The sequence below is a fragment of the Furipterus horrens genome, unplaced genomic scaffold, assembly GCF_987537825.1.
Source record: "Furipterus horrens unplaced genomic scaffold, mFurHor1.1.pri manual_scaffold_2, whole genome shotgun sequence".
NCBI lineage: Eukaryota > Metazoa > Chordata > Mammalia > Chiroptera > Furipteridae > Furipterus > Furipterus horrens.
In genome coordinates this window covers 110,511,375-110,538,676 of record NW_028327172.1, presented here as the reverse complement: position 1 = coordinate 110,538,676, position 27,302 = coordinate 110,511,375, and the positions used below count along the sequence as shown (strand labels likewise).

Genomic DNA, 27,302 nt, shown 5'->3' with positions numbered 1-27,302 from the left:
TAAAGTATACTATAAAACTAAAGAAATTTCCTAGGGAAAAAAAAAAGAGATAAGAGATGAAAATCAGGAAGAAAGGCTACAGTTGTGTAGGACATAATGAGTAGTCTAACACAACTGATTGGATTTCCAGAATCAAAGAGTAGACCATGAAAGCTTGAAGCGATATTAAATAAGTAATGAATTGTTGAGAAATTTTAGACTTGACAAAAGACATAAATCCCCAGAATCAGAAATCATAATAAATTCCAAGTAGGAAAAAAATACACACTTAGAAATATTGTGGTCAAATTTTAAAATAGCAACCACAAAAAATGATTTAAAAAGCAATATTTAAAGCAATAAATAGTAGAATAAGATCTTCAATATGCAGACAGAAATGTTATTAAATTAAGAATTTAACAAAAAGTTAAAATAAGTTTCAAAAACAATTACAAAATATAAATAATTTCATATATCAACATTTGAGAGGGCTTACTACTACAGACCCTCACCAAAGGAACTTCTGAGATACACATTTCAGAAGTAAGGAAAATAATCTAGAAAATGCAGTGGAGGAAACGAATTTATTATGAAGGAAATGAAAACCTGGAGACTGCCCTATTGCAGAAGTTAATCAAAGGAAAGAATTTACAACCGTGTGAGGTGAGACAAGAATAGGTTAGGTTTAAAAGACTTCAGATATTGGCAATCTTGCAAAAAATAGGTGAATCTAGAATGATACATGGAATCAAGTATTTTTTAACATGCTTTATTTTTACAGCAAGCACACTAAACATTACATGTCCACAGTTATACCTATCCTTTTCTCTGAATATATTTTGCTTACTTAATTCTTATCTCATTGATGCCATTACCATACCATATAACCAGTTGCCAACTAGTTTTAAACACATCTTGAAAGCAGGAGCCTTAGGAAAATATTTTGAGTGAATTTGTAGCTATTCATCTATTTGTGATAATTGAGGAAATCCAAGTTGAATTAGTTCTACAAGTTTGCCCGCTAGAAAGAGCCATTTTTAGTGGACTCTGTGACGCATGGCCCTGACTACCTGTCTTTAGGAGTAAAGCCTATTCTCCCAGTGCCTGGGAATTCTGTGGGATGATGGCCCTCGTTGGACACCCTTCATGGTGGATTGATTCAACTTCTTTCCAGGGCTGATCAAATTTAATTTTGGCTCATAGCAGGGATATAAAGGCCCTGCAAGTTTCCCCAGCTTGGGAAAATGCTAACGGGTGAGGACTACCCTGGGACTGCTTCATAGCTTTACTTCTCATGCACACTCAGGCTTGCTTCCTGCAGACACAGGGAAAAGAGAGCTCTCTCTCTAACAAATGTCCTGCATGCTAATATATGTCTCAGTCTGCCTCCAGGGAAATCTAAAGTGGGAGCTATTAAAATACTAGGGAAGTATATTTTAAAACAGTTTGCATGAGATTAGGAATGATAGTAATGACATAATCTAGCATACATTTTCATTTCCCTAAGAATAAATTTTAGCCCATTTTCTTGCTTGAATTTTATAATAGTTCTTCTCTCTAATTTTTTTCTTGTGCTAACAAAGTGATCAGTATACAATTTAGGTAGGGTTAAACCTTGTCTTTTTATACACGAAAGGAAAAAAGGGAGGGAGGGAAGGAAGGAAGGAAGGATGGAAGGAAGGAAGGAAGGAAGGAAGGAAGGAAGGAAGGAAGAAAGGAAGGAAACAGTTCCCAACTCTTTCATAGCTCTAGATAGTTTCTAAATTTTCATGAATTCTGAAATTCTCACTAGTGGACCTCAACCTTGGCTGCACCCCAATAACACCCATGGAGTTAAAAAAATACAGCTGTAGATGAGTAGATCAAAAAACTGTGGTACATTTACACAATGGAATACTATGTAGCAGAGAGAAAGAAGGAACTGACATTTGTATCAACATGGATGGAACTAGAGAGAATTATGCTTAGTGAAATAAGCCAGGCAAAGAAAGAAAAATACCATATGATATCACCTAATACAGGAAACTAAAGAACAACACAAACAAATGAACAAAATAGAACAACGAACAGAATAACAGTCAATAGGAGGGAGGGGGGGAGGGAGAGAAGGGGGATAAGTAAGGGAAGGGTTTAGTCAAGGAACATGTATAAATGACTCATGGACATGGACAATGGGGAGGGATATGACTGTGGGAGAAGGGGTGGGCTGGGTGGGGGGGAGCAATGGAGAAAAAATGGAACAACTGTAACTGAAAAACCAAAAAATAAAATTAAAAAAAAAATACAGATGTAACATTCCAGAATTTCTGATTAAGTTTTTCTGAAGTGCTGTTCTGGTGCCCAGTTTTTTAAAAGTCCACATGAAATAAAATTCCTAAAAGAGTTGAGAATCATTTATTGATACAGCATTTTAGGTCTTTATCTATTTGCCAGTCTCAACTCTCTGACCTTATTTCCTATGACCTAACATGATCTTCTCTGTCCCCTTATATACCACTACTAGTAGCTCTTTTCTTGGGCCAATAGTTGGCAATACCATGATCACCTTTCTACCCCTTTTCCTCCACTTATTATTTCATGTTCCTTATCCCAATGGTATTTTTTTCTATTACTTAATTCTATACTTAGTGTTCTATAAAAGCTTTTCTTTCCCCTTATTTCATACAATACCTTCAATTTTTTTTCAGATGCTTGAAGCACCATTGCTCATGTAATGTACTTATCTTTCAGGCAGCTATATTAGTTTTCTATTGTGTAACAAACTGCCATATACTTAGAAGCTTAAAACAATCACTATCTGTAATCTTGGAGTTCTATAGGTCAGTTGTTTGGGCAGTCCTGAGGGGTTTCTCAGCCTGGGGTATCACAAAGCCAAAATTAAGGTATCAGGCACATTTGATTCTTATTAGTGTTCCAGGAAATAGTCCATTTCTATGTTCATTTAGGTGAATGACAGAATTCTGTTATTTGTCATCATAAAACTAAAGTCACATTTTCCTTGATGGGTATCAGCCAAAGGATTGGTCTTGCTCTCCTAGAAGCTGCTCCCAGCTCTTTTCTGAATGCAATGTATGCCTCTCCTGCATTGAATCCTTCTAATGTTTTGAATCTCTCTGATGTCCTCTTCTGCTTCTAGTCAGAAAGAGACATTCTGCTTTTAAAGGCTCATGTCCATCTGGATAAATTTCCTATCTTAACGTCATTTGCATGGTAACCTTAATTCCATCTGCAAAGTTCATTTTGCTATGTAATGTGACATGTTTATGGGAGTGAAACCAGGCATGAATGTCTCAGGCCATATTAGAATTCTTCCAATCATAGCAGTTTTAAAAAGTTCTTTTAGTATTTTAAATGTTCCCACTTGAATTCCCCAGCTAAAGTAAGAAATAATTTACAGGGAGCAGTGGTATCCTATAAAATAAAAAGTCTGTAGTAGTTTCTACCACATTCATACACAAATTCTTATTTACTGAGTTATTAATTTATTTAAAAGCATATAGAAAGCCTCTGTGTTTAGGGTCAAAAACATCTGTGCTGAATACCTGAATATATGCTTTTTCTGGTCTACCTAGCATTTATTCCCCCTCCCTGAAAGCACTCATGTTCTTTTGGGGAGAAGTTTAGCGGTGTGCTGGAGCCAACTCATTTTAGCCCACAAGAATGTATTGTAAGCATCTCGTTCCAATCATATTGGTGGCTTCAACTTATTCCTTATAGTTGAAATATTACACCATGGAAATCTGTTAATTCTAAAAAAAAAAAAAAAAAAAAAGAAAGGTCATTTTCTTCCTGGAGAGCTGCTTGTTATTAAATATTTACCAGTACACCACTGCAAATAACCTCTGCCTCATCTTTCACAGTTAGAGTAAACCCAGGAGGCTGCCTCTGGGTATTGCATTCCCTTATGCCATGACCCCAGCCACCTCGAGCCCTCACCAGCTCTGACACCTGCAGAAAGAGGACCTGTGGGACAAACCTGGCCAACTAGATGCTCCTCTAAGACTTGGGCTTTTAAGTTATAAAGACAAAAATAGTACGAGTAGTTGAAGCATTCTGTATGTGCACTCTAAGTAGGTGAATTGTACACCACGTGCATTATATCTCAATAAAGCTGTTAAACAAAGTTTCTACAAGATCATGGCTGCTATTCCTGCTTTCAGACCGTTAAGAGAAATTATGTGCCTTTCTGCCTTCAAGGTTAATTTTTGATATTCTCATTAATGAGCCCAGCATACCTTCTGCAAATTTCACTTAAAGCAGTCAAAGTCTTTTTCTTTGGCTTATAAATTAGAAACTATAATGTACATAATATTAATTTCAATTTTATTTTATTCCTTATTTGGAAATGACCTATTTTCAACATAATCTAACACCAATTAACAAAGTGGCAGTACATATTTGATTATCTATGTTATTCCATTTTTGCGAGGTTCTTCTTATTTTTTCCCAGATCATCAGGTATTTTAGAACAAAGTACTAGCTGAATGCTTTAAAAGTTGATTCCTGCTAGCAGCATAGCATACTCGCTCTCTTTCAAAAAGAAGAAAAAGTCATAGATTCTTGTTATTTGGTTCACTAATCAGAAAGTTTACAAGGTTCAAAGAAAAAAAGAAAAAAAAAAACCAAGCACATAGTATATGAAGTAATTTGAAATTATAAGTCACATTTTTCCATTAAACTTGATGTTGCCTAGTCTCAGATTATATATCTTTGCCAACTGCCCTAAGAAAATAGTAACAACTTGAGAAATATACAGACAATTCATTTTTTAAAAGAAAGACAAAATTGATCCAATGTAAAGAGTCTAAAAGAGTTTTGAATTCCCATTCTTCCATTAGCCTAAATATATATTTCTGTAGTAAGAGAAAATTGTGCACTTGATATCCATGTGGGAAACAGACACATAACCTCTCCTCATTATTTACCCTGTGGAGGTTGCAGCTGATCTGAGAAATACCAACAAACTTTTTTCTTATATATTGTTACATATATTGAGTGCACAGGTTCAAGGTCATGACCAGCTGCATGTTTGTACATTTAACATTTAAGCTGTCCGTTTGGCTATAACACGTGTTTTGTTAAGGGTGTGTGATATTTGACAGTAAATTGTATTGGAGAGATACCGCATACGCCAAAGTCAGTGTTGGTGTAGTTGTTTTTTCCCTGAATTTCAAAGTTACTGCTGTGGGTTTTTGTTTTTGCGGTTTTTTTTCACTTACCACTGAAAATAGCTGGAAAAATGTATCGATTCGATAATCCAAGAGATGTTGAAGAAGTTCAGTAAATGCTACTCAAGTCACTTATCAAAATATTTTTGCAAGTATTGTAAAAGTTATTTATACCTTGATCATAGCAATATTGTTTGTGATAACTGTTACAAATGTTTTATAAAGCCAATTATTGAAGATTCTGATTAATTAATGTTAAAGACGTATTTTGCTTGTAATTTTTAGAAATACTCATGTTTCCATTTTGTGAAAAAAAAATTTATTCTTTATGTTTTTACATTTCTTTGTTTAATAATTTGTAGATTTTAACTAATAATTAAAAATCATGTATTTTATTATACAAAAATTCAAATTTGCAGTGTTTTAAATATTTTTTCACATTTCAGTACATACTAGAAATGAATGAATCTCTTGGATACATGTGACCTATGCTGTAATTTTTTGACCACGATGACCTCAGGGTTTAGGGAGAGAGAATAAGGTCATTGTCACACTGTCAACAAATGTCACCCAGAAGCTGTACTCATGTGAAGAGGTGACTCTTAGAAAGTGGAATTCCACTCACAAAAAATGAAAATGAAATGTGATATAAAATATGTAAAAATCCATATTCTTCATTTGACATGATATAAAAATGACAATAGGAAATGAAATATAGGATTGCACTTTTGGGATAAATTTCTGAAAACAAAATCTATTTAATGCACAGGTTAATTTTATAAAATTTTAGCATTATTAGAAGCAGGGCAGACAATTTAAGTTGTATGTGGCACAAAACCATAATAATCTCTCCTGTAAGTTGTCTCTTGTCTGTTTGTTTTTTTAAATGGCTGTTGACTTGTTCTGTCTCATCAATTCTGGTAGTTGAGGATTAATTCTTACCATTATTAGTGGTAGAATATGATGGTACAATAAGCCAAAATGACTAAATACATTGTAAAGAGAAAAAAAAAGTTAAGAAGAACAGAGAGTATATCTGTATAAAAGCTAATCCTTTATGAACACATTTAGAAACTATCTGCAGGTAATTACATTCATGTAACCAGAACTAAAAATGCCAGGTTCACACAATGGTTCATTTAACTCCATCTGGTGCACAATAATGCATTCCTTAATGGACACATTGATTTAAAAGAAAAAATAATCACCTCAGATATCAAAAGCTCATATTCCCTTGAAAATTACATCAAAAATTAGTATCTCAGAAATGATCTTGCAATGCTTAATTTATAAAAAAGAAAACTAAGGTAATGGGTTTAGCTTTCTAACTACCTAAATTCTTTTACTATGATCTATTTTGTTAATGAATATATAGGTTAACATGAAAACTTAGGTCAGGGCATGTAATATTTTGAGAGTAACAAAACAAACTGATATAGAACATATGTAAGTCATTTAATGGATTCCAAATATTTTCAAGGGAGATATTTAACTCTTGGAAAGGTGCCACCCGTCACTAGGATAAGAAAGGTGCAGATACATGCATGTGTTTATCATAACCATTGCTAATTTCTTTTTAGGTTTTTAAGATGGCCAGAGAAATTGGCTTCCTAGAGTGAAAAATCACATATAATTCAAAGCACCTTGGTGCATGACTTGGGGGGGGGGGAGAAGGGGGGAGAACCTGTATTTGGCCTTTTGAGAAATGTAAACTCTGCCTTTCCATACTTTTTCCATTAGATTTTGAATCTTGATGTCTACTAATTCCTCTACTTTTCTCAATTCTTTCCTGATTTACAGAAGGCGGCAGGGTAAATGCACTGCCAATTTGTGTGAACTTTTTCCCTTTGGTGGATATGTGTATTTTAAACTTCCTAGGCTGACCCTGTTAAAACTATAAAAAATGAATAGTTTTTCTTCCCATTTGTTTCCTCCCCTGTTGGGTTCTTTTCTCCCATCATGTTTATAGCACTTTCCAAAACACAGACTCACAACTAGTCCTCTCCTCTTTCTTCTGAATGCACCTGAAATAAAGATGCTTTCCTTTGCCAAACCACACTGTAGTAGCAAAATTTATTGTCAAGTCTCCTCACCAGAATCTAGGTTCTTAGCTTTATTCTCTCACATTCCTGCTACTTTACGTACTAAATACAATATTTAGTAAACACAGTATACAAATAGTTGAGTATGTCAACATGGTATTCCATTGCATTTATCAAAATGTGTTACTTTAATGACCTCCTGGTGTTAGAGTTTGAACCTAAAAAAAGGGACTCTGTTAACAGGAAGTTAAGTTACTAAATTAACTACTTTTAAACTTTGTATAGACATGTCATTGCAGTGGAGCCAACCAAGACAGGGGAAATAGAAGATAAAATGCAAGGGGGGCGGGCAGGAGAGAATTTGGTGATGTGGGTCTTGCAGCACATTGGAAAGTCTTGGGTTTTTATTTTTACACAGTAATTCCAAGACAATACTGTGTGGCAGTCTGGCGGTGATCATGCTTTGGGGGCAGGTAGACTTACTACATGAAGTAGCATCTTACAGGGTAATGAGAAAGGAAGATGGTTCATGGTTTCTTTAATTCATTCATTCATTAAATATTTAAGTACCTATGATGTGTCAGACACAGATATCAGTGTTTAGGATACAATTAATAAAATAGACAAAGAGTCCTAGTCAAAGAGATTACATGGGGTAAAAGGGTATTTCATGCAGATATGAGACAGAAAATGAGCAATAAGCATAATAAATATAATACAGAAATTATATTTTATGTTAGTGATAAACACTATGAAAAATATTACAACATTGTAAGGAGGAATTACAAGGAGGAGGACAGTTGCACTATTCAGTAAAATAATCAGAGAAGAAGGGAAACGTTCAGGAAACACTGAAAGAGAAAACAGCTAGCCAAGTGATTTTGTAAAAGAAGAATGATTCACACAAAGATGAGATTGTGAAGGGAAAGTCCCAATGAACAGTAAGGTAGTCTGTCATTGCAGTTGAGCCAATCAAGACAGGGGAAATAGAAGACAAAATGCAAGGGGGGCGGGCAGGAGAGAATTTGGTGATGTGGGTCTTGCAGCACATTGGAAGGTCTTGGGTTTTCATTTTTACACAGTAATCCCCAGACAATACTGAGTGGCAGTCCGGCAGCAATCACGCTTTGGGGGCAGGTAGACTTACTACGTGAAGTAGCTATTCATGTATAAGTAAGACTTTCACATAGTGTGTGCGCCAGATAAACAACCACTACAGTCATGGCGTAATCAACTACCTCTGAGAGGAATTCTCAACCAACACACTTGCTAAAATTGCAAGTAACTCAATCTATTTGTTTTGATGTAAAGACTCCCTCTAACTTTTCACATAAAAGCTTTGGGGATATCTAGTAATATCTCATAACAGATTATCCTGTTACTCTAAAAATATGTTTCTTGGCCCTGGCCAGGTAACTTAGTTGGTTAAAGTGTCATACAGATATGCCAAGTTTGCTGATTCGATTTCCCATCATGGCGCATACAAGAATCAACCAAAGAATGCATAAGTTGAACAACAAATTCATGTCTCTCTCTTCCTCCCTCATTCTCTAAAACATATAAGCAAATTTAAAAAAATACGTATGTTCCTTCTCTGTAAATTTCTTGTTGAATGCCTACTTCATACTAATACTCAGTAGAAAACAGTATTTGAGTCAGAGCAAGTCCTTAAGAATAGAAATCTAAATATGTTTGTTATGTGTTAGAAAGTCCCTAGTATCTTTCCTTTTTCAATAAAAGAGTTAATTTGCACATAGCAAGAACATTTAGAGCTGTTGGTAATAACGAAGTCTATCCTCTCTTTTGGCACCTGGAATACAATAGAAATATCCTTGTGGATGTACAGAAAAATATACTTTGTCATTTGAACACTGACATTCCAAGGGTTTTGTTCTGTGGCAGACTGCTGTGAGAAAGGAATGATGATTGTTACTTCAAGCCATTCCTCTGCAGAAGGACCCATTTGAAGCATGACCGCTGAAGGAGAAAAGAGTCACAGCTGTAGAGTGACAGCTCTCTCTACTCCATTATGTCTTTTTTGAAGGCTGCAGGGCTCGGAATCTGCCTTATAAGGCATTTCAGGTGATGTCAATACCTCTCTCCCCTGCAGATCCTTTTCCATTTCTCTATCTCCAAATAGCCCTACATGAGAAAACATTGGTACATAGCTGATGGGGAAACATTATCTTAAAATAAAAATCTTTTCTCAATAAATGATAAGCCATAATGTATCTTAGTAACTAAAAATAAGTTCATTTCTTGCTGCAATTTCTTTTTTACATTTCTGAGCTACAAAATAAGACTTTATAAGTCCAATTAAACTCCACATTTGAGGATTTGTCTGTGGCATACATCCTTTTATACAAATTATAGTTATTAATGAAACTTCCATTACACTTGGAAGCCTAAAATGCATATTTAAATATTAACTAGGCTCTGATTAAGATGCAGAAACATGGGTAGAGAAGCTAATGGAAACACTTTGCTCTTGTCTTGTCTTGCTTCTGTATAATATTTGTCAAAATCCCAATTAGCAACATGAAATGCAGCATGACTTCCTATGTGTATTCTAGTTTACTTATAGCATCTTTGGTTTAAGGGGTTAGGGTAAAATGAATATTTTTAATATTGAAATGGAAGAAGATTTGATTGAATAGTAATTTCAGGTGAATTTTTTAAAGTACACTACTTCCACAGGTTGAAATTTTATTCCCCCACCCTCAACTTAGACTTTTACAATTAATTTAAAAAAATAATGTTCTTTTTTGTCTTAGCTTTGTACTTGCTAATTCACTGAATTGTTTCATTGTGTTAATAAGCTCAGGTCACACGTTTCCTCCTTGTATGGAGTCAGCTATGTCTGGAGGAAATTGGATTCTGAGCTACAGAACACAATCCAATCTTCGGCTGAATACTTGCATTGTAAAGTAATGTAAACCCATCACTTTGGGAAATAACAATAAAACAAAATTAAACTACTTTTCTACTAATGATGCAATAACAGAGATAAGGTATTTATACACCTACTCACATTTCCCTTCAACATATTAATCTTTTATGAGACTAAGTTCCCAGGGCTAAGGTTTGTGTGTCCTCTTTGCTGGATAAAATGAATAAATGAATCATTTCATGGAAGGAAAGAAGGAAGGAAGAATTGATTGATTCATTCTTTTTGATAAAATTGTAGAGTGAGAATAGAAACAAAGAATACATATATTTAAATATATTCAAATCTCTTGCACCTGAAAAAAGAATCTACTTCTCACATCTTTACAATGACGAACTTATCTTTCTCTTCTATTGCTCAGCAAAAATTCTTGAAGTACCCTCAATTTTCTATACATTCACTCCCTTTTAATCTTTTCTGATATTATTATGCCTCTATAAACTAACCCAAACAATTCACACTATGATTAACAATGCCCTTCCAATTACTAAATAGATATTTGGACATTTAAATGTCTTTATATCACCCCTGCACTCAGCAGCACTGGCCTTGTTGACCACTCTTTCCTTCTTAAGCTGCCTTCCTTACATTCTCCAGTTCATCCAAATACGTTTTTTCTTCTTTATCATTTCCCAATATGCTTTGAATGCTTATCTATACAGTGTGCTGTTAGACACTGATATTTCTGAATACCCAATCCTAGTCTACTTCTTTCTCTCCTTGTGGAATCCTCTAAAAACCACCTCTAGATCTTTATCATATTCTATATAACAATTACTTCTACATTTTATACTATCCCTCTGACTTCCAACTGTTTATTCAACACATGCCCTTGGATATCTCAAAAGATAACCTGTGTGAACTGAGATCATGTGTCAAACATTGCAGTCATTTGTTCCAGTAAACTTTTACACACACACACATACACACACACACACAATAAGACTATAATCCTATAAATAACTCATATTGTTTGCTTCAGGAATTTCTTTCAAATCAATTTAAAGACAGTCTGCTCACTTGATAAGTTATTTATTAAGACTGACATCACGAAACTTGCTTTCTTGTAGCCAGCAGTTCTAAACTACTATTTCATGAATGTTGCCCAATTTCAATTAATTCTGTCTTGAAAAATCTATCATAAGCTTCTTGATCCCAGACTCCAATGTTTAATAAAAATCTCACTCTCAATTCATTCTTGTGAGACACTAAAACCCTTTCAGAGCACAGTGGTCCCCCTTATCCTCAGGGGTTATGTTCCAAGACTCAGTGGTTGCCTAAAATCATGAATATCACCAAACCCTATATACACTATCTTTTTTTCCTATACATACATACCAATGATAAAGTTTCATTTTTAAGGAGGCACCATAAGATATTAACAGTAATAACTAATAATAAAACAATTATAAAATATACTGTAATAAAAGTTATGTAAATGTGGTTTCTCTCTCTCAAAATCTTATCATACTATATACAGTGTGGATATACTGGACAAAGGATTGAGTCACATCCTAGCTGGGATGGAGCAGGACAGCATGACATTTCATCGTGCTACTCAGATCAGTGTGCAATTTACAGTTTATGAATTCTTTATTTCTGGAACTTTCCATTTAATGTTTTCAGATGGTGGTTGATCACAGGTAACTGAAACCTAGGTGAAACTGAGGAAAACGAAACTGTGGATAAAAGGGCAACTACTGGAGTTTCTTACTGAAAGTTCCAGTACATTTAACTTGGCTTCATTAACAGATGGTACAGATGGTGCAGTGATAATTTGAGGAATTTAACATCTCCAACTCAACTTGGCCAGCAATAAACTTAAGAACTTTCTGCATAAACCTGCTCATCATTCAGTGTTCTTTAATAAAGCAATCAGCATGTCTGACTTGGCAAAACAAAACTTATACGTCCCTCCCTTTACTTACCCTTCTTTGAATCACCAAATTGTTTTGTTTTACTTCTCCAGTAAATATAGTGGAATAAATAAATAAGATAAAATTAGTAATGCAGGTAGTGTTTCATTTTTCTCCTTCCAGTGGAGTATTAGTTGCAGGTAGTAGGGGACAGTAGAGGTGCCAGTGGGGAACTGTGTGACCTGTGCATGTAGTAAGAGTATATCGTCTCTGCAGAATATTCTAAACAATTAATAAAACAATTCATTGTCTATCAGTTTATCATCAATATACTACAGCAACGGTATACAACTACAATAATAATACTCCCAGCTGGGAACAGGTCCATTTACCCTTCTTGCACTTATGGTGCCTTTGTGCTGATTTACCTCAAGGGGGTTATTTACTGAGCCCTTAAAACTGCTACTCTCATTTTTAGAAAAACTGCCATGAGGCAGTACATAGATTGTCTGGATCCCATGCCTCATGCTCCACAGTTAGTGCCTCACTCTAGAAGTGAGGGACATCTTTCTTTCTTTGGAAGTAAGTGTAACAACCCCAGGCTTCTCTTTGCAGCAAACTCTAGTTTCCTTCACTCATGCAACAAGTATTGATCAAGAACAATTGTATGTCAGGCCCTCTTTGAGAAGCTCAGAAAACCAGAATGAACCCAAAGGAAAACACCTCTGCCATTTTAGGAGCTCACAGTCCGGTGGGAGATTCAGACAACAAATATAATAAATAGTATATGCATGTGCATATATATGCATTGTTAGATAGATAAAATGCATATTATGTTTGAATGAAAAAATAATTCAGAGAAGGGGAGAGGAGTGTGCATAGGGGGAGTTGGACATTTTTATAGCATGGCTGTTTATTAAAAATCTGTATATAGCTAAGTAACCACTTACTCATTTTAGATATTAACTCTCACCCACCCTCAGGAAATTCTCAAGTTGTAATAAGACTAACTTTTCTGGCATGAGGAATATTTTGTACTGAAGTATTTTCATTACACAGTGCAGTCAGGGAAGCAACACTCCAACTGTTTATAGTTGTAAGAACAATTTTGGGAAAAGTCTTATTTCATTGGTGACAGTCATTTTGCATATGAAGTAAAAAGCTCTGGTTTTAGGTGAGTCGTCGGCAGCCGTCCGTCTCGAGAGACGATGGTGTAGCTTCTTAAGAGTCTATCTGCACCACCGAGAATGGCTGTGCAGTCCGACTCGGGAGTGACACGGTATCTGTCTCCTCCCGTGTTGAATCGACATCTTGCGATGACGCTGAAGCTACAGAGCCTGGGCAGGGTGATATGGAGGGTCTGCTGTTGCCCATGCAGCAGACCCCCCCTCTCTTCGCAGCTGAAGGGTCCAAGGGAAAGACGGAGTCGATACAGCTTGGCTTCAGGTGCGCCGCAGGAGTTGCCGGTGTTGACTACAACGTCAAACCGCCTTAGGGACTCCAGCTCCGGATTTTCTGTCGGGGTTTACTCCCTTAGCCTTTCCCCTGAAGAGGTATGCCGCAAGGCAGCGGAGGTTTTTTGGAGTCAGAGTTTTCCTTCTCTGATGTGCCCTGACTGGAAGATCGAACCAGCGACACTTAGCTCGCAGGCCGACGCTCAATCCACTGAGCCAAACCAGCCAGGGTTTGTGAGTACTCCTAAGTATTCACAAAGCACTTAATTCTATTTTTCTTCTTTTCCTTTCTCATCACTGCTTTTCTCTATTATGTAAATTTATTCAAACTTATTTTTAGGCTTTAGAAATCTGTGAGCAATGTACAGAGACCCTTCCTTGTTTTCAATAAAAAAAGGAGTGTTGAAACTGCCCAAAAGTCCACTTCTACTGAGTTTGTAATTAGCGTCACACAGGACAGTATGGCTTGTTTTCTGAGACATTTCAGTCAGCTAGGATCAACACTCAGAAAATAACTGCTGTTCTATCAAGTCATTAACTCTCATGGAAATAAATGTGAATTAGGGAAGCAAGAAAAGAATTGATGTAGAGCTGTAATTGGTTCACAAGTCGTGCCGGCCACTTCTGATAACCACAAAACACAGCTTAGGTGAAAGGATGAAGCAGACTGAAGACGGGCTGTCAGAGGACTTGTGATCAAGCCTCCACTTCCGTCAGTCACTGCTCTAAAGGAGGGAAGGGGGCCTGCAGAGCATCTTACTGGCTTCCCTCAGATCAGGGGGAGTGCAGAGGATGAAAAATCCACTTTTGGAGTTATGGCTATTTAGATTATATTCTCTAATAAGTAAGCTGTGAAATTTAGGAAGATGTTCAAGATTTTGCCTTTTAATAAAAGTTATTTTTTTGGCAGGGCTCAGTCACATCACTATTTTGAATTGCCAGCAAGATCTGCATGTGTAATATGAACAGGTCTTTGGAAAAATAGTGAAAATATCGGAAGGTAATTAAGACAATGAGTTGTGTATATGTGTGTGCAAAATTAGTTTGAAAAAAAATAAAGCTGGAAGTAAAAGTGGAGGTACAGTCATGCCATTTCTCCCTTATTGGGTACATTTTAGGGAACAAAGGGCATTTACAAAGTGATTTAGTTAATCACAAAATGTTAAATATCTGTAATGGAAACGTTGGTAATTTAGAAAGTTGATTATTATCATGAAATTTCATATGTATTTAGGGTAAACTGTATTTTTTTAAAGAGTCAAGACTATTAGCTGCAATATAGTTCACATTCTCAAATTAAAATCTGGAGTACTACTTAAGTGCTCTGCATCAAGCTTTTCAGAACCAGAAATCAAACAGGAGGGGTCCAGGGAGAACAGTTGACAATGTAGAGGTCAGCTCAAAGAGGGGTTGCTTAAATATGCTGCCAAGTGCTGTGTGAAAGGAAGAAAATGGCAAGAGAAAATCAACAAGCTAAAGCATTTTACAGAATATTTAACAGGTTAAAAAGGGGCATTTCATGTCACTTATTGTTCTTATTCCCTTTCTCAGAAAAATATGATTCTGGTCTTCTTAAAAAAAAACAAATATATGTTTGTGCCTCCACCTCCTTGTATATGTTTACTTGCTCACTCATAAAGTCTCTTTAAAGGTCCCATGTAAACATGATCAAAAGTGTCATCAATTTTGGGGGTTGGATATGCAAGAGACCTATGTTGAATGCATCATATAAGATGCTTTTATTTCCAAATGAAGGTCATTATAAAAATGGGATGTGGAGAGCGATATGCTGACCGATCTAACTGCAGGCCACGGGACAATCACAGCTGCTGAAAGTCCAACAAATACCACACAACACGCTATTACTGGGATGTAAATAATTTTTTTAATTTAAATTTTATGTAAAATTTACTTACCAAGGAGTCATTGGTTTGGGAAAAATCAAAAAAGAAAACAAGAAAGTATTAAGAAACTGAAAAAAAAAAAAAGATAAAGTTCTGCCAGTTTGTTTATAGGCTATTTATTATATTTAAGATAGTGAACATGAAATCCTAAATTAATCTGTTTCTGCTCTCCATATTACTTTTAATAACAGTAAATTATTTCCCCACCACCAGTAAATGTGTAGTAGATATTTTTTTTACATATTAATTTGAAAACCATCAATCTGCTGAAGGTATTACAGAAGGTAATTAGTTATTAACAAAAAAAAGAACGCCAACGGAATTTGCCATTAAGCCTGATTAGCTAGAAACTGTAGCTTCACAGGCTCCTCAGGGAACTGCCACACCCTCCAAAGGGACTTGCTCCCCAAGCAGGCAGGAAAACCCAGCTGTCCAGCCTCCGCGGAGGAGCAAACAGCCCCTTCCGCAGGATCAGCAGGGGTAGGGACAAACCAGTAAGGTGGAAATTCCTTTGCTGAGCGCAGGTGCAGAAGTCAAGATGGTGCAGGGGGAGGTAAGCGCATGCCCAGAAACTAGATGACCAAGCAGAACTTCAAGACATGCGCAAAAGGAGCCAAAATAGCAACATAAAGGGGAGGAGTCTAGCCTGGGGAATCGGGGGAAAGGGTCAGATAGGATAAGGGCACAAAACCCTGGGAAGAGCCAGGAAAGGGATTGGTTCGGGGGAGGGCCCAGCACAAGCCCAGGAAGACCCAGGGAACAGGTTGGATAGTTTGAAAGACAGCCTGCTTAGTTCCAAAAACCAAGAAAACTTGGAACATTAACAAGGGTCTCGGGACAGTTTCTAGTATGTTACATCCTGCCTACCCTCTACACCCCTGAAAGTGTATTTGTTTTCATCCCAATAAATCTTGCCACTACTACTTAAATTTCTCTTGTACGTGTGTCTTTTAAAATTGTTTTCTAGTGACAATGCAAGAACCCATTTTCGGCAACAAAGGCATCCATATCGTTATTTTAAACGAGTACCTCCTCCATTGATACAAGGCAGCTTCTTCAGAAATGTTTTATTTAGTTACATTCCTTGGTTAACTTCTCTGTGCTAAAAGCACATTAGGGAGACAGCTAGGTGCCAGGCCTGCAGATTTCAAACAATGGATTCTGATTTTCCTTCACATTCTCTCCTTCTCTATGACACATCCCTAACCCCTCCAGGTCACTGTCTTCCAGAACTGCTAATCAATCTTCAGTACAGTATCCAGGGATTTATAACATAAGTTGCTGAGATGAATGAAATGGGCAATCCCAACTTCAGAAAAGGCTTAATAAATTAAAAGTTTTTTTCTAAGATCACCATCTTGTCTTTGCCTAATCAGAAAAGCCTTTCTTTAGACCCACTCCCCACAAAAGTATTTGTGTGTGTGTGTGTGTGTGTGGCTACAGTCCCTCTGGCTTATTCTCTTTCCAAGAGAGACTGTTTTTTGTCCTGTTGTTAAGCAAACAATATTAATAAGAAGAATTCCAACCTTGCAGTTTGCAACCACATGCTAGAGACAAATTAGTATACATAAGCAATTAACAAACTTATGTTGACTTAAATTATGGAAATAGAAATCAAAGCAAAGTTCTATAGGAAAGCAGAAGATTGATTAACTCCAGATGTGGAAACTTGAGGATGTGGCTCTAGGATCATGTGAGCCTCAAAGCATTAATACATCATTACCTTGTGATTTAGACTTTTGACTCTGGAATTAATCTTATGGATGGATTAGAGGTGTATTATATCACAGGCAGTGAATATCAATAAATGTCTGATCCACCATTAATAGTATTAAATAACAAAGTATGCTGACAGCGGCTACTTCATCATCTTGATTGGCCAACACTTACTTGGTCTTAAGATTGGAATTTCTTTTTTATTTACATTCTAAATTCCAAAAGTTCTTTCATTATTCTCCATATATATATATATATATTTTTTTTTTTTTCTATTCAGTATTTTTCCTATCCAAATAATTTACTATGTCTAGAAAATTGTTCTCATGTTCCCATAGTTAGGTTTAGCACTTTCTTCAATTATACCTCTCTCAGCATTGAGAGAGGGAGCCTCATACAAAGTTCCCAAATGTAACCCAAGAATCATTAGCTAAATCTGTCCCTTCACCCAGAAGTCTCTATGTTGTTCCTCCTAAGGAATTCAGCTCATCTTCTGTTTGGCTCATACACATTAGCACATAAAAAACATTTACCCAGAAATTCTGGATATTGACCTCATTTGAAATCTTTTAATTAATTAAGTTCGCTTTCACATGCTATGATGATTATGTCCCTGTCTGAATTCCACAGCCAAAATCACACTTGGTTCTGCAGTTGCCTTTTGGGGAGAAATGTGCTTGTTACATTTTTGTCCCAAGATTTCCTCATTTATATCAAGAGGCGGGTGTTCTAATTTTTAGAACTATCGAACCTCAATTACTGTCCAAATATACCAGTGGCATTAAAGCCCTTAAAGAATTTACTGAAAATTATTTTTGCATCCACAGCAGTCTACCTTTTTATGAACATGAACATTTTATCAAAACTGCAGTCAAAGAAGAGGCCACCGAAAGAGTGCAGTATCACTTTCTTGGATGTCATTGGTTAAACTGAGCAAACCATTGCCTCCTGCAAAATCCTTGTTTACATACATACTACACTGTACTCTCTCTGTTCATTAGAGGGATACATTTCTACCACAAAGACAAACATTTGGCTGTAAATGATACCCTCTGGGTAGCTTCTTTACTACATTACTATTCAACTTAAAAACTTGACTACTTACTATATATTATACAAATCAGTTAGTATGTCATATGTTTTTAGTTTATTGTTTTTATATCTTTTCCTATTTGTTTTCAAACAACATATATTTAGTTTAATGAAGAGGGCCTCTTTACATTTGGGTAGTGTGTGATAAAGTACATAAAACAATGTCCTTTTGTTAAAACTGGTATTATTATTTTTTTATTTCCTTGCAAATGCAAATTCTTTTTTTCTTTCTTATTGAATATCAAAGCACTTTTCAAAGGCTTTAAAGAGTACCCAAATCTCAGTTTTCCCAAAGAGAAGCTATACTTTTCTTCAGGAAAAAGAGTAACTTTAGCAAAGATCCTATACGTGTGGTATTGTCTTGTCTCTTTGATTAGTGCCTTATCTCTATGCATCATACTTTTTCTACAATTTTTCTCATATATTACATTACCAGTTAATATAAAACATATAACAGTGTTTGCATTTATAGGTATATTTTAAAATATTTTTTTCAGGTCACTGTCTTGATTCCAAAGATATTTCTAAATATTTTTATTAATAAATTCAGAAATTTAATTTTGGGTTTGTGAAAATGAAGTACATACATGTTCTCTTTTAAGTAGTTAAATACAACTATCAAGGCTATTTAAAATTTTTTTTCTTTAAAGCATACTTTTAAAAAAGTTATTTTGCAATATTTAATAATCATTTTGAGTTGCTTAGTGTGAATGCAATATAAATATTGAGGGGAAAGAACTCAATTAATGTATTTAACTTGAATTATTATTATTATTTTTAAAATTTATTTATTTGTTTGTTTTGTTTTTGTTTGTTTATTTATTTATTTAGAGAGCGGGGAAAGGAGAAAGGGAGAGAAACATCACTCTGTGGTTGCCTCTCACTCGCGCCCCCAACTGGGGACCTGACGTGCAACCTAGTCATTGTGCCCTGACTGGGAATCGAACCAGTGACACTTGGCTCTCAGGCTGACGCTCAATCCACTGAGCCACATTGAATTATTATTTTCTGAACCTTCAAATAAAATTAGTAAAACTTAAAAACAAAATTTGCTTTATGAAACTATAGTACTATTTTAGTTGGCATGGCATGGCTTACTTACTTATAAAGCTAAGAAGGAAGAAAAGAAATTTTAAAAAATTCTGAATAATCTAAGCCAAAAATATAATTGATAATTAGTTTAGTCAGATGGACGAATGGATGGACAGACAGAGGTAGATAGATATTTTGATAGGAAATACAAGTCTGTTTCAGAGAACAGACCGTTTATTTGCTCATATAGGAGCTAGTGCTGCTTCCTTAGTCCTGATTCTCATGGGGCAGAGTAAGACAAGTCTGATGTGACCCTGTGCATATACTGATGTTGAAGCCCAGGGGAATTAAGAGATTCAGACTCACAAAGGGCAGCCGGCACACTGTTCAATTTCACCCCAAGACTGATATAGTCCCTACTCTGCAATCTAAAGAAATCTCTAGCAAGTGGAGAAATTCTCTGTCTTCACCACACTGCAGTGTAAACAAATGGCTTCGGGGAAGCTAGGCTTGTAAATCTCTCTGGAGCAATACACAATCTCTACCTTCTAAGGCCCGTTATTACTCAGTCATCTTTCAGTTTTGCCAGTGTTTTGTTCAGAAAGCCCAGACTATGCAGTATCATAAAATAGTCACATAGGATTATCCCCTAACAATAGTAATTATTGTAATTAATTTCTCTTTAAAACACTGTGAAGTTGGATATAATGTTGGTTTTATTTTGAAATAGGCAAATACAGTAGTTTATTAAACTACCACTATAAATGTGAGGTTTTTATACTTACATTCATAAATATACAGAAAATGGAGATATACAAATAACCAAATTACCTGATAAAATGTATCTGTAATTCCAATTTTTTGTGCTCTGTGTGTTTGTGTGTCTGTGCATAATAAAAATTAAACATTTTATATGGAAAAAATAAACATTGCATTTGCTTCCTTAAAAGTTACTCTGCAAGTTAGTCATATAACAGAACTGGAACACAGAGCTTTTTTGGCCCCTGGGTGCAGTATCCATGAGGTTAATGGGGCTCTTAGCTACAGTTTGTTCCAAGGAAATGGTATAAAATTCAGGCTTTACCCACCTGACTGCCTACACTTACCGCCTACAGAGAAGACAGCATTATCACTATTGGAATTGCTTAAACTGTTTTACCATATATTTGGAAGCCTGTACTAACTTTATAATACTTTGAACAGCATCTATAAAGTGTTTAACTTTAATACTGTAAGATGTGAAAATTGAAGAAATCTACCAGATGAAGCATAGATGAAAACTAAGAACATAAGAAGAAATTATTATTGTATTTCAGGGAAAAAACATTGTTTTCTCATTCGCAGATTATTTTTCCCTCCTCTGACCTCTAGATTTTACCAGTGTATTTCATGGCCTTCTTATCTATTTTACATAAGTTATTTATACTAGATCCTAGGTTACTTGGTAACATCTTTGTAATCTTCATAGCTTCCAAGCCACCTCATGTGGGTGGCTCTCAATAAATATTAGTTTAATTAATAAGTTTTACTTTTATATTACCATCCTTTGTTTTCAGATTGACAATTGATTACGTGAACCTCTTTTTAGTGGAAAACATTTCACAACATCAATAACAACAATAAAACAAAACAAGAAGAAGTGGCTGTAATCACTCTAATTCAATAATAAGTAGCTAGATAATGAGACATAGTAAATATATCAAATAATTGTGGTAATATAAGCATTGAGTTAATTATATATTGAATTACATGAGAATAAAAAATAGCTTTGTGGTACCTGGATAAAGCATAGAATAGAATCTTCTAGTTAAACAGTTGCTGTTTTAAAACTAATCTAGTAAGAAAATGACCACCATTTCTCTTCTGTATTCTATGTTATCATCATCAACATGCTGCTTTCTTAAAGGAAACAATGATTCCAAAAGACATTTGATGTGCATAGAGCCTCACAGAGCTTTTAGTCTATTTAGTTATTTGTAATGTACCATTCTTTGTGTTAACGTTTAACAAATTTCAGTTTAAAACTTGAAAGTAGAACAAATGAAAGAATAACTGAACTCTAATTTAAAAAGTCCAACAATGTATATGTTTATTATCCCCAGTTAAAGTTAAAATATACAAATTTCTTTAAATAGTTGGGAAAATTAATGCAAAAGAGGTTATTTTGGAACTAAGGACAGTTTAAGATTTAACATCTTTTTCGAAGAATAGCGTATTTGTTTCTTATTATGAAATACTTCATATTGATGTTGAGAAAATTTTTGTCTTATGGGCCAGCAGTATTCAAAGTGTGATCTCAACACCCTTTAAAGAATTGTTCAACACCAAAAATATTTTCATAATAATATGAGGATATATTTGTCTTTTTTTGCTATGTTGACTATTGCACTGATGGAACAAAGGCAATGGTGGGTCAAAGTCCTTCACCTCAGCACAGATCAAGGCTGGCACCAACTTTACGGGGAGATGTTGCATTCTTCACTACCAAGCTCTGTACGTTTAAGAAGAAAAAAACAAACAAACACAAGACTGTCCTTGATTAAACATTGAATAGTATTAATTTTATTATAACTCGACCATTCAGTAAATATCTTTTAACATTTTGTTTGCATGTAAAACAATTCTGCTACATCAATTCTGCAAGCTAAACTAGCTGCTTCTTTCATAAAACACATTTCTCATTGAAGGACTACTTATAAACACAGGATGATTCAGACTTTTATATTTAGTAGGTGTTTTCTCACAAATTAACAAAGCATGCATACTTCTTCAAGAAAAACAACTAACATTGTAGTTACTCATTCAGCAAATATTTATTCAGTGCTTATGCCAGAATATTATAAGACTTTGTTCTTTATTTTAGTAATGAGGCTATTAATTTTCTTATTAATATTTAAAATAATACCATACAATATTTTGTATGCACAAAAGGCTAATTTCCTCTGAATATGTTCTTGTCATATTGTGATTATTCGTCGTCGTCGGCAGCCGTCCGTCTCGAGAGACGATGGTGTAGCTTCTTAAGAGTCTATCTGCACCGCCGAGAATGGCTGTGCAGTCCGACTCGGGAGTGACACGGTATCTGTCTCCTCCCGTGTTGAATCGACATCTTGCGATGACGCTGGAGTGTCCTCTCCAGTGAAGCTGAACCTACAGAGCCTGGGCAGGGTGATATGGAGGGTCTGCTGTTGCCCATGCAGCAGACCCCCCCTCTCTTCGCAGCTGAAGGGTCCAAGGGAAAGACGGAGTCAATACAGCTTGGCTTCAGGTGCGCCGCAGGAGTTGCCGGTGTTGACTACAACGTCAAACTGCCTTAGGGACTCCAGCTCCGGATTTTCTGTCGGGGTTTACTCCCTTAGCCTTTCCCCTGAAGAGGTATGCCGCAAGGCAGCGGAGGTTTTTTTTTGGAGTCAGAGTTTTCCTTCTCTGATGTGCCCTGACTGGAAGATCGAACCAGCGACACTTAGCTCGCAGGCCGATGCTCAATCCACTGAGCCAAACCAGCCAGGTAGGAGAATATAATCTCTTATTTAAATTGGGAAACCATTGAATAGAGGTCAGCCATATTTACTTTAGTGATGGTGCTATCAGATTCAGAGGTTCTACATTTTTCCCCCCATGTATCATAGTTAAGTACAGTTAATATTGTGATTATTAACTCAGGCTAATCATAACTGAAGACTTACTATGGAGCAGACACTGTGCTAAGCATTTTGTTTCTATGATCTCATTTAATCCTTGCATCAATTCTTTGAGTTTGGTGGCATTATGATTCTTACGTAGAAACAAAGTAAAAGAGATACAGAGTTAACTAACTTGTATCCACACCAAAGAATTTTAAGTGGTGGAGTTGGGATTTCCTATCCATATAAAATGATCCTAACCCCATGGCCCACATTCTTAATCAATTCATTCAGTTTGTAATATATTTTGCCTAAATTCTAACCACCCATTGGGTACTAGCTTCAAAATAATCTTATTTTAAGTAGAGAGATAGCCCTTCTTGGGGGTGGGGAATTCCATGTGGAATTTTCTAGCACATCATTCTTGATTGTGTATGAAATTAATAAAGCACTGAGAAAAAAGCATGAACTTTAAAATAAGACAGATCTGGGTTTGAGTCTTGACCTCATTATTTATTAGTTCTGACATTTTGGGCAATTTCTTCAATCTTTCACCTGTCTGTAAATATTTCAAAGTGTTAGCATTAAGTAAGGTTATTAATGTACACGTATTAACTGTTCCTGATACGTTATGAAACTCAATAAACATTAGTTATACTTGCTCATGCTCACACTTGTATTTTTATGCCTTACATATTAGGAGCACTTAGAGGAAGTTCAATACAGAGCAATTAAAATAATTATATACCTTGAAAATAATGCAACAATTTAAAAGTAAAGACTGCACGATAAAAAGACTAAAGAAATAGACATTTAGTTTCCATATTGGAGAAAGACAACTAGAAGGAGATCATCAGTCAACAAAGACAATTCTATTTTTCTAGTTTCAAACAAAGCAGACAGCACTCACACACACTCACACAATAACTGAGTTCATATAGAGAAGCCTGAGACACTCATTATACTGTAAGCCTTCTGAGGCTGCTGCTCACCCTGCGTCCTCCCCATAGGCCTTATCTTTCTAACGTACATTGATGCAGATATTGCCAATGTCTGCAGCTCTGCACCAGGACCTTAACCAGCTGTGGGACAGGCCACAGGTGCCTGAGAATTAAAGCCTCTGGGAACAGTTCACAGTGGTTTGACAGTTATCAGGTAGGTTCCTGAAATGACTTCTATGCTAGTTCCCAGAAATCCCAGCAGAATTAAGTTTCAGTTACTTGTAGTGATAACTTGCTTGAAAACAAATCTTTTATTGAGTACCTTCTTTTCTCTAGCTTGTCCCCACTTCCTGTCAGTGTTTCCTGGGATCTCCTCTCAAATAAGTTATTTGAACTTGAATCCTTGTTTCAGGGTTAGAGACCCAGACACTATATATGTTTTCTTTTGATCACTATATTGTTCATACCTGAATATAGATGCTGGGATATAATAAGTACTCAACACATATTTGTAGAGTTAATTAATTAGTTTTCAGAAGTAAGTGCTTTTTGAAATTATATTCATTTTATTATACCTATGTCCTGGCAGAATGCCTGGCATAAAGTAGGCACCCAATTAATGTTTGTGGAATAAATGAGTGTATCAAGTCGCCTGTATTGTTTTTAAAAACTACTCTATTTAATTATTAATAAAGGATACATTAATGGTGATTAAAGCACAGTGAAAATTGAATAAAACTTAAAACTATTGCAACATTATATAATTATTTATGACAAAATTGAACTATTTAGCTACTTAATAACCATATTTATATTCATTGACTGAAGTAGCATTAAATTAAGGTGAAAACCTTTGCTATAGAATCTTGTGAATTAGTAATTTTCTTTTCAAAAATGTATACAGAAGTATTCCACCTTACTTGCAGGTCTACTAACTCTACTAACTCTACTAACAGGTCTGTATCTTAAAATGACCAGATTAAATAACAGAGAGGAAAAAAGGCATTAATTAATTGATTTTACAAATATTTATTAAATGTTTATGAGGTGTCAGTCATGTTCTTAAATCATGGATTTTATAATTCAGGGCCAAGACCAACAGTATGCAATATATTTCACATCAATACCAATACACAAATACATATTGCGTCAATACATAAATGCACTCAAAACTAAAAAGAAAATGCTTTGGCGTATAATATTTATGTTTACTATATTTTATTCACTTCCACATAACTTTTACTCATCTTTTTTCATTGAACAAAAATACTTCACATTATTCATTAATTAATCTGATTTTACTACTCTAATGGATTTCAACTGACATTTTGAAAAACACTTGATTCTGGAGATCAAATGATCACAGATGAACATAAATTAAGTAATTTTAAAAACTGATATAAAATCACCATTGTATGGCTGCAAAATAAAGAATCATGGGATTGTGAAGGGTATATTCTGGGAAGATTGGAGGAGGGAGAGGAACAGGAAGGGGAAGTTTTTAAAGAAGTAGTGACTAAATTGAGGTTTGATGAAGGGTTGGAATAAATTCTAAGGGTAGATTATTTAGAGATAATATCAATGATCTTTGTAAGACATTGACTATAAAAGTGAGGCAAAAGGAAAAACCAAGAACAACAGCTATGGTGACTATAGTTAATAATACTGTATTGCATAATTGAAAGCTGTTAAGAGACTAAATCTTAAAAGTTCTCATCACAAGAAGTTCTGTATTTATGTATGATAACAGATGCTAACTAGACTTACTGTGCAATATATACAAATATCAAATCATTATGTTGTAAGTCAATTATATATCCAAAAAAAGAGAAAAGAATAAAAGGAAAAGAAAAGCTGCTAGATTTATGGTTTGCAAAACTAAATGAATAACAGTGGTTATTTAAAAAAGAAAAAGAAAAAGAAAAAGAAGAAGAAGAAGACCATATAAGGCCATATTTGGGCAACAATGGGATGGGAATATTATAAATTTGCTATTAGATATGTTTCTTTTAAAAGATTTAAATGGTAAAGCAAAGAGGCAAAAATATAAAGATCTAAATTTCAAAGGCAAAATGGGACAAATAGAAATATGAGTCATCAAGATATGAAACAGTTTAGAAAAAAAGTAAAAATTGTTTATAGAATTTGATAATATTATATTCATTTACTTGTTATTTTCACTCAATCTTATGTAATAAGTAGATTTTAAAAGGCCTTCAAATAAATCATGTGCAGAAGATTGGTCTTGTGAACGATAATTATATTCATGTCATAAAAGGTTATAAAAGACTGCTTGTGCAATCAAATCAGCATAAAAGATTCCTGTCCATGGACTTCTGGCCAAGATGGAGGCGTAGACAGACACACTGCATCTCCTTCCACAACTAAGAAGGAATACAACTACTTCAAAACTAGAGACAACCAGAAGTTCCAGAAAATAGAGCTGCATGGTAGTCCAGCAAAGATATAAAGAAGAAATACTCATCCAGACAGGTAGGAATGGCAGAGCTGGGGTGGAGAGGACGCAGTGTGCTGGCAGCAGCAGCAGGCCGGTGGAAAGTGCAGTTACACATTTTAAAGTTGGGAGGGACACCTGGGGAGCTCTCCTAGCACCATACCAGACCACACAGCTTGTGATCTCAGTGTTGGGGACAATAAAGCCTCATTGCTTTTGACTGTGCAAACCAGTAGGGGTTGGGGTAGAGGAAGAAACTGCTGGTCTCTCAGCAGAGTCTGCTTGTTTAAATGGCCCCCATGGTCCTAGAACGTCCACAGATCCACCCACCCACTCTGGGAATTGTGGCCAGGACAACAGCTAGAGAGGTGCCAGTCCCATATAGAAGTGGGAGAAGTGCCTGGAAAAAGGGTGAGTGCTGAGGAGGTAGAATTGTTTCCTCTCAAACCCCTCCCCCCGACACAGCGCCACAATGTGGTGAAACGGGTTGCCCTCTACTGATGTATATCTAAGGCTCCACCCTTTATAAGGTAATAGGAGCAATAGCTCTACCTAAGACACAGAGGCAAACAAACAAAAGAACCTCTCAAGATGAGGAGACAGAGAAGTATGGCCCAAAAGGGGGACCGGATCAAATTTCTAGTGGGAGAACTAAGCGACGAGGAGAAAGCCAACCTAACAAATGAGGCCATAGCCAGCCTAACAGATGCAGAGTTCCATACACTGGAATAAAGATGCTCACAGGCTTGACAGATATGCTTAAGTATGGCAAATGCATAAGGGAAGAAGTGAAGGCTATGCTAAATTAAATTAAGAAAAATCCACACAAAATCAATGGTGAAAGAAAGGAGACTGAGGTTCAGATCAATGATTTGGAACATAAGGAAGAAAAAAAAAAACAATCAACCAGTACAGAATGAAGAAACAAGAATTGAAAACAATGAGGAGAGGCTTAGGAACCTCTGGGACAACTTTAAACGTGCCAACATCCGAATCATAGGGGTGCCAGAAGGAGAAGAGGAAGAGCAAGAAATTGAAAACTTACATGAGAAAATAATGAAGGAAAACTCCCCACATTTGGCCAAGGAAATAG

At 35.6% G+C, this 27,302-nt stretch overlaps 1 protein-coding gene across 1 annotated transcript in view; it reads right to left on the bottom strand.

Moving 5' to 3' along the window:
- Positions 1-3,526: 3,526 nt before the first annotated feature.
- The window catches only part of LOC150019283 (glutamate receptor ionotropic, delta-2-like), a 237,224-nt gene continuing 213,448 nt past the window's right edge, over positions 3,527-27,302 (bottom strand). The window contains exon 7 of the mRNA XM_090267948.1: positions 3,527-3,728. Coding sequence (XP_090124074.1) covers positions 3,723-3,728 — 6 coding nt within the window. The 3' untranslated portion in view covers positions 3,527-3,722. The remainder of the gene's footprint in view (positions 3,729-27,302) is intronic.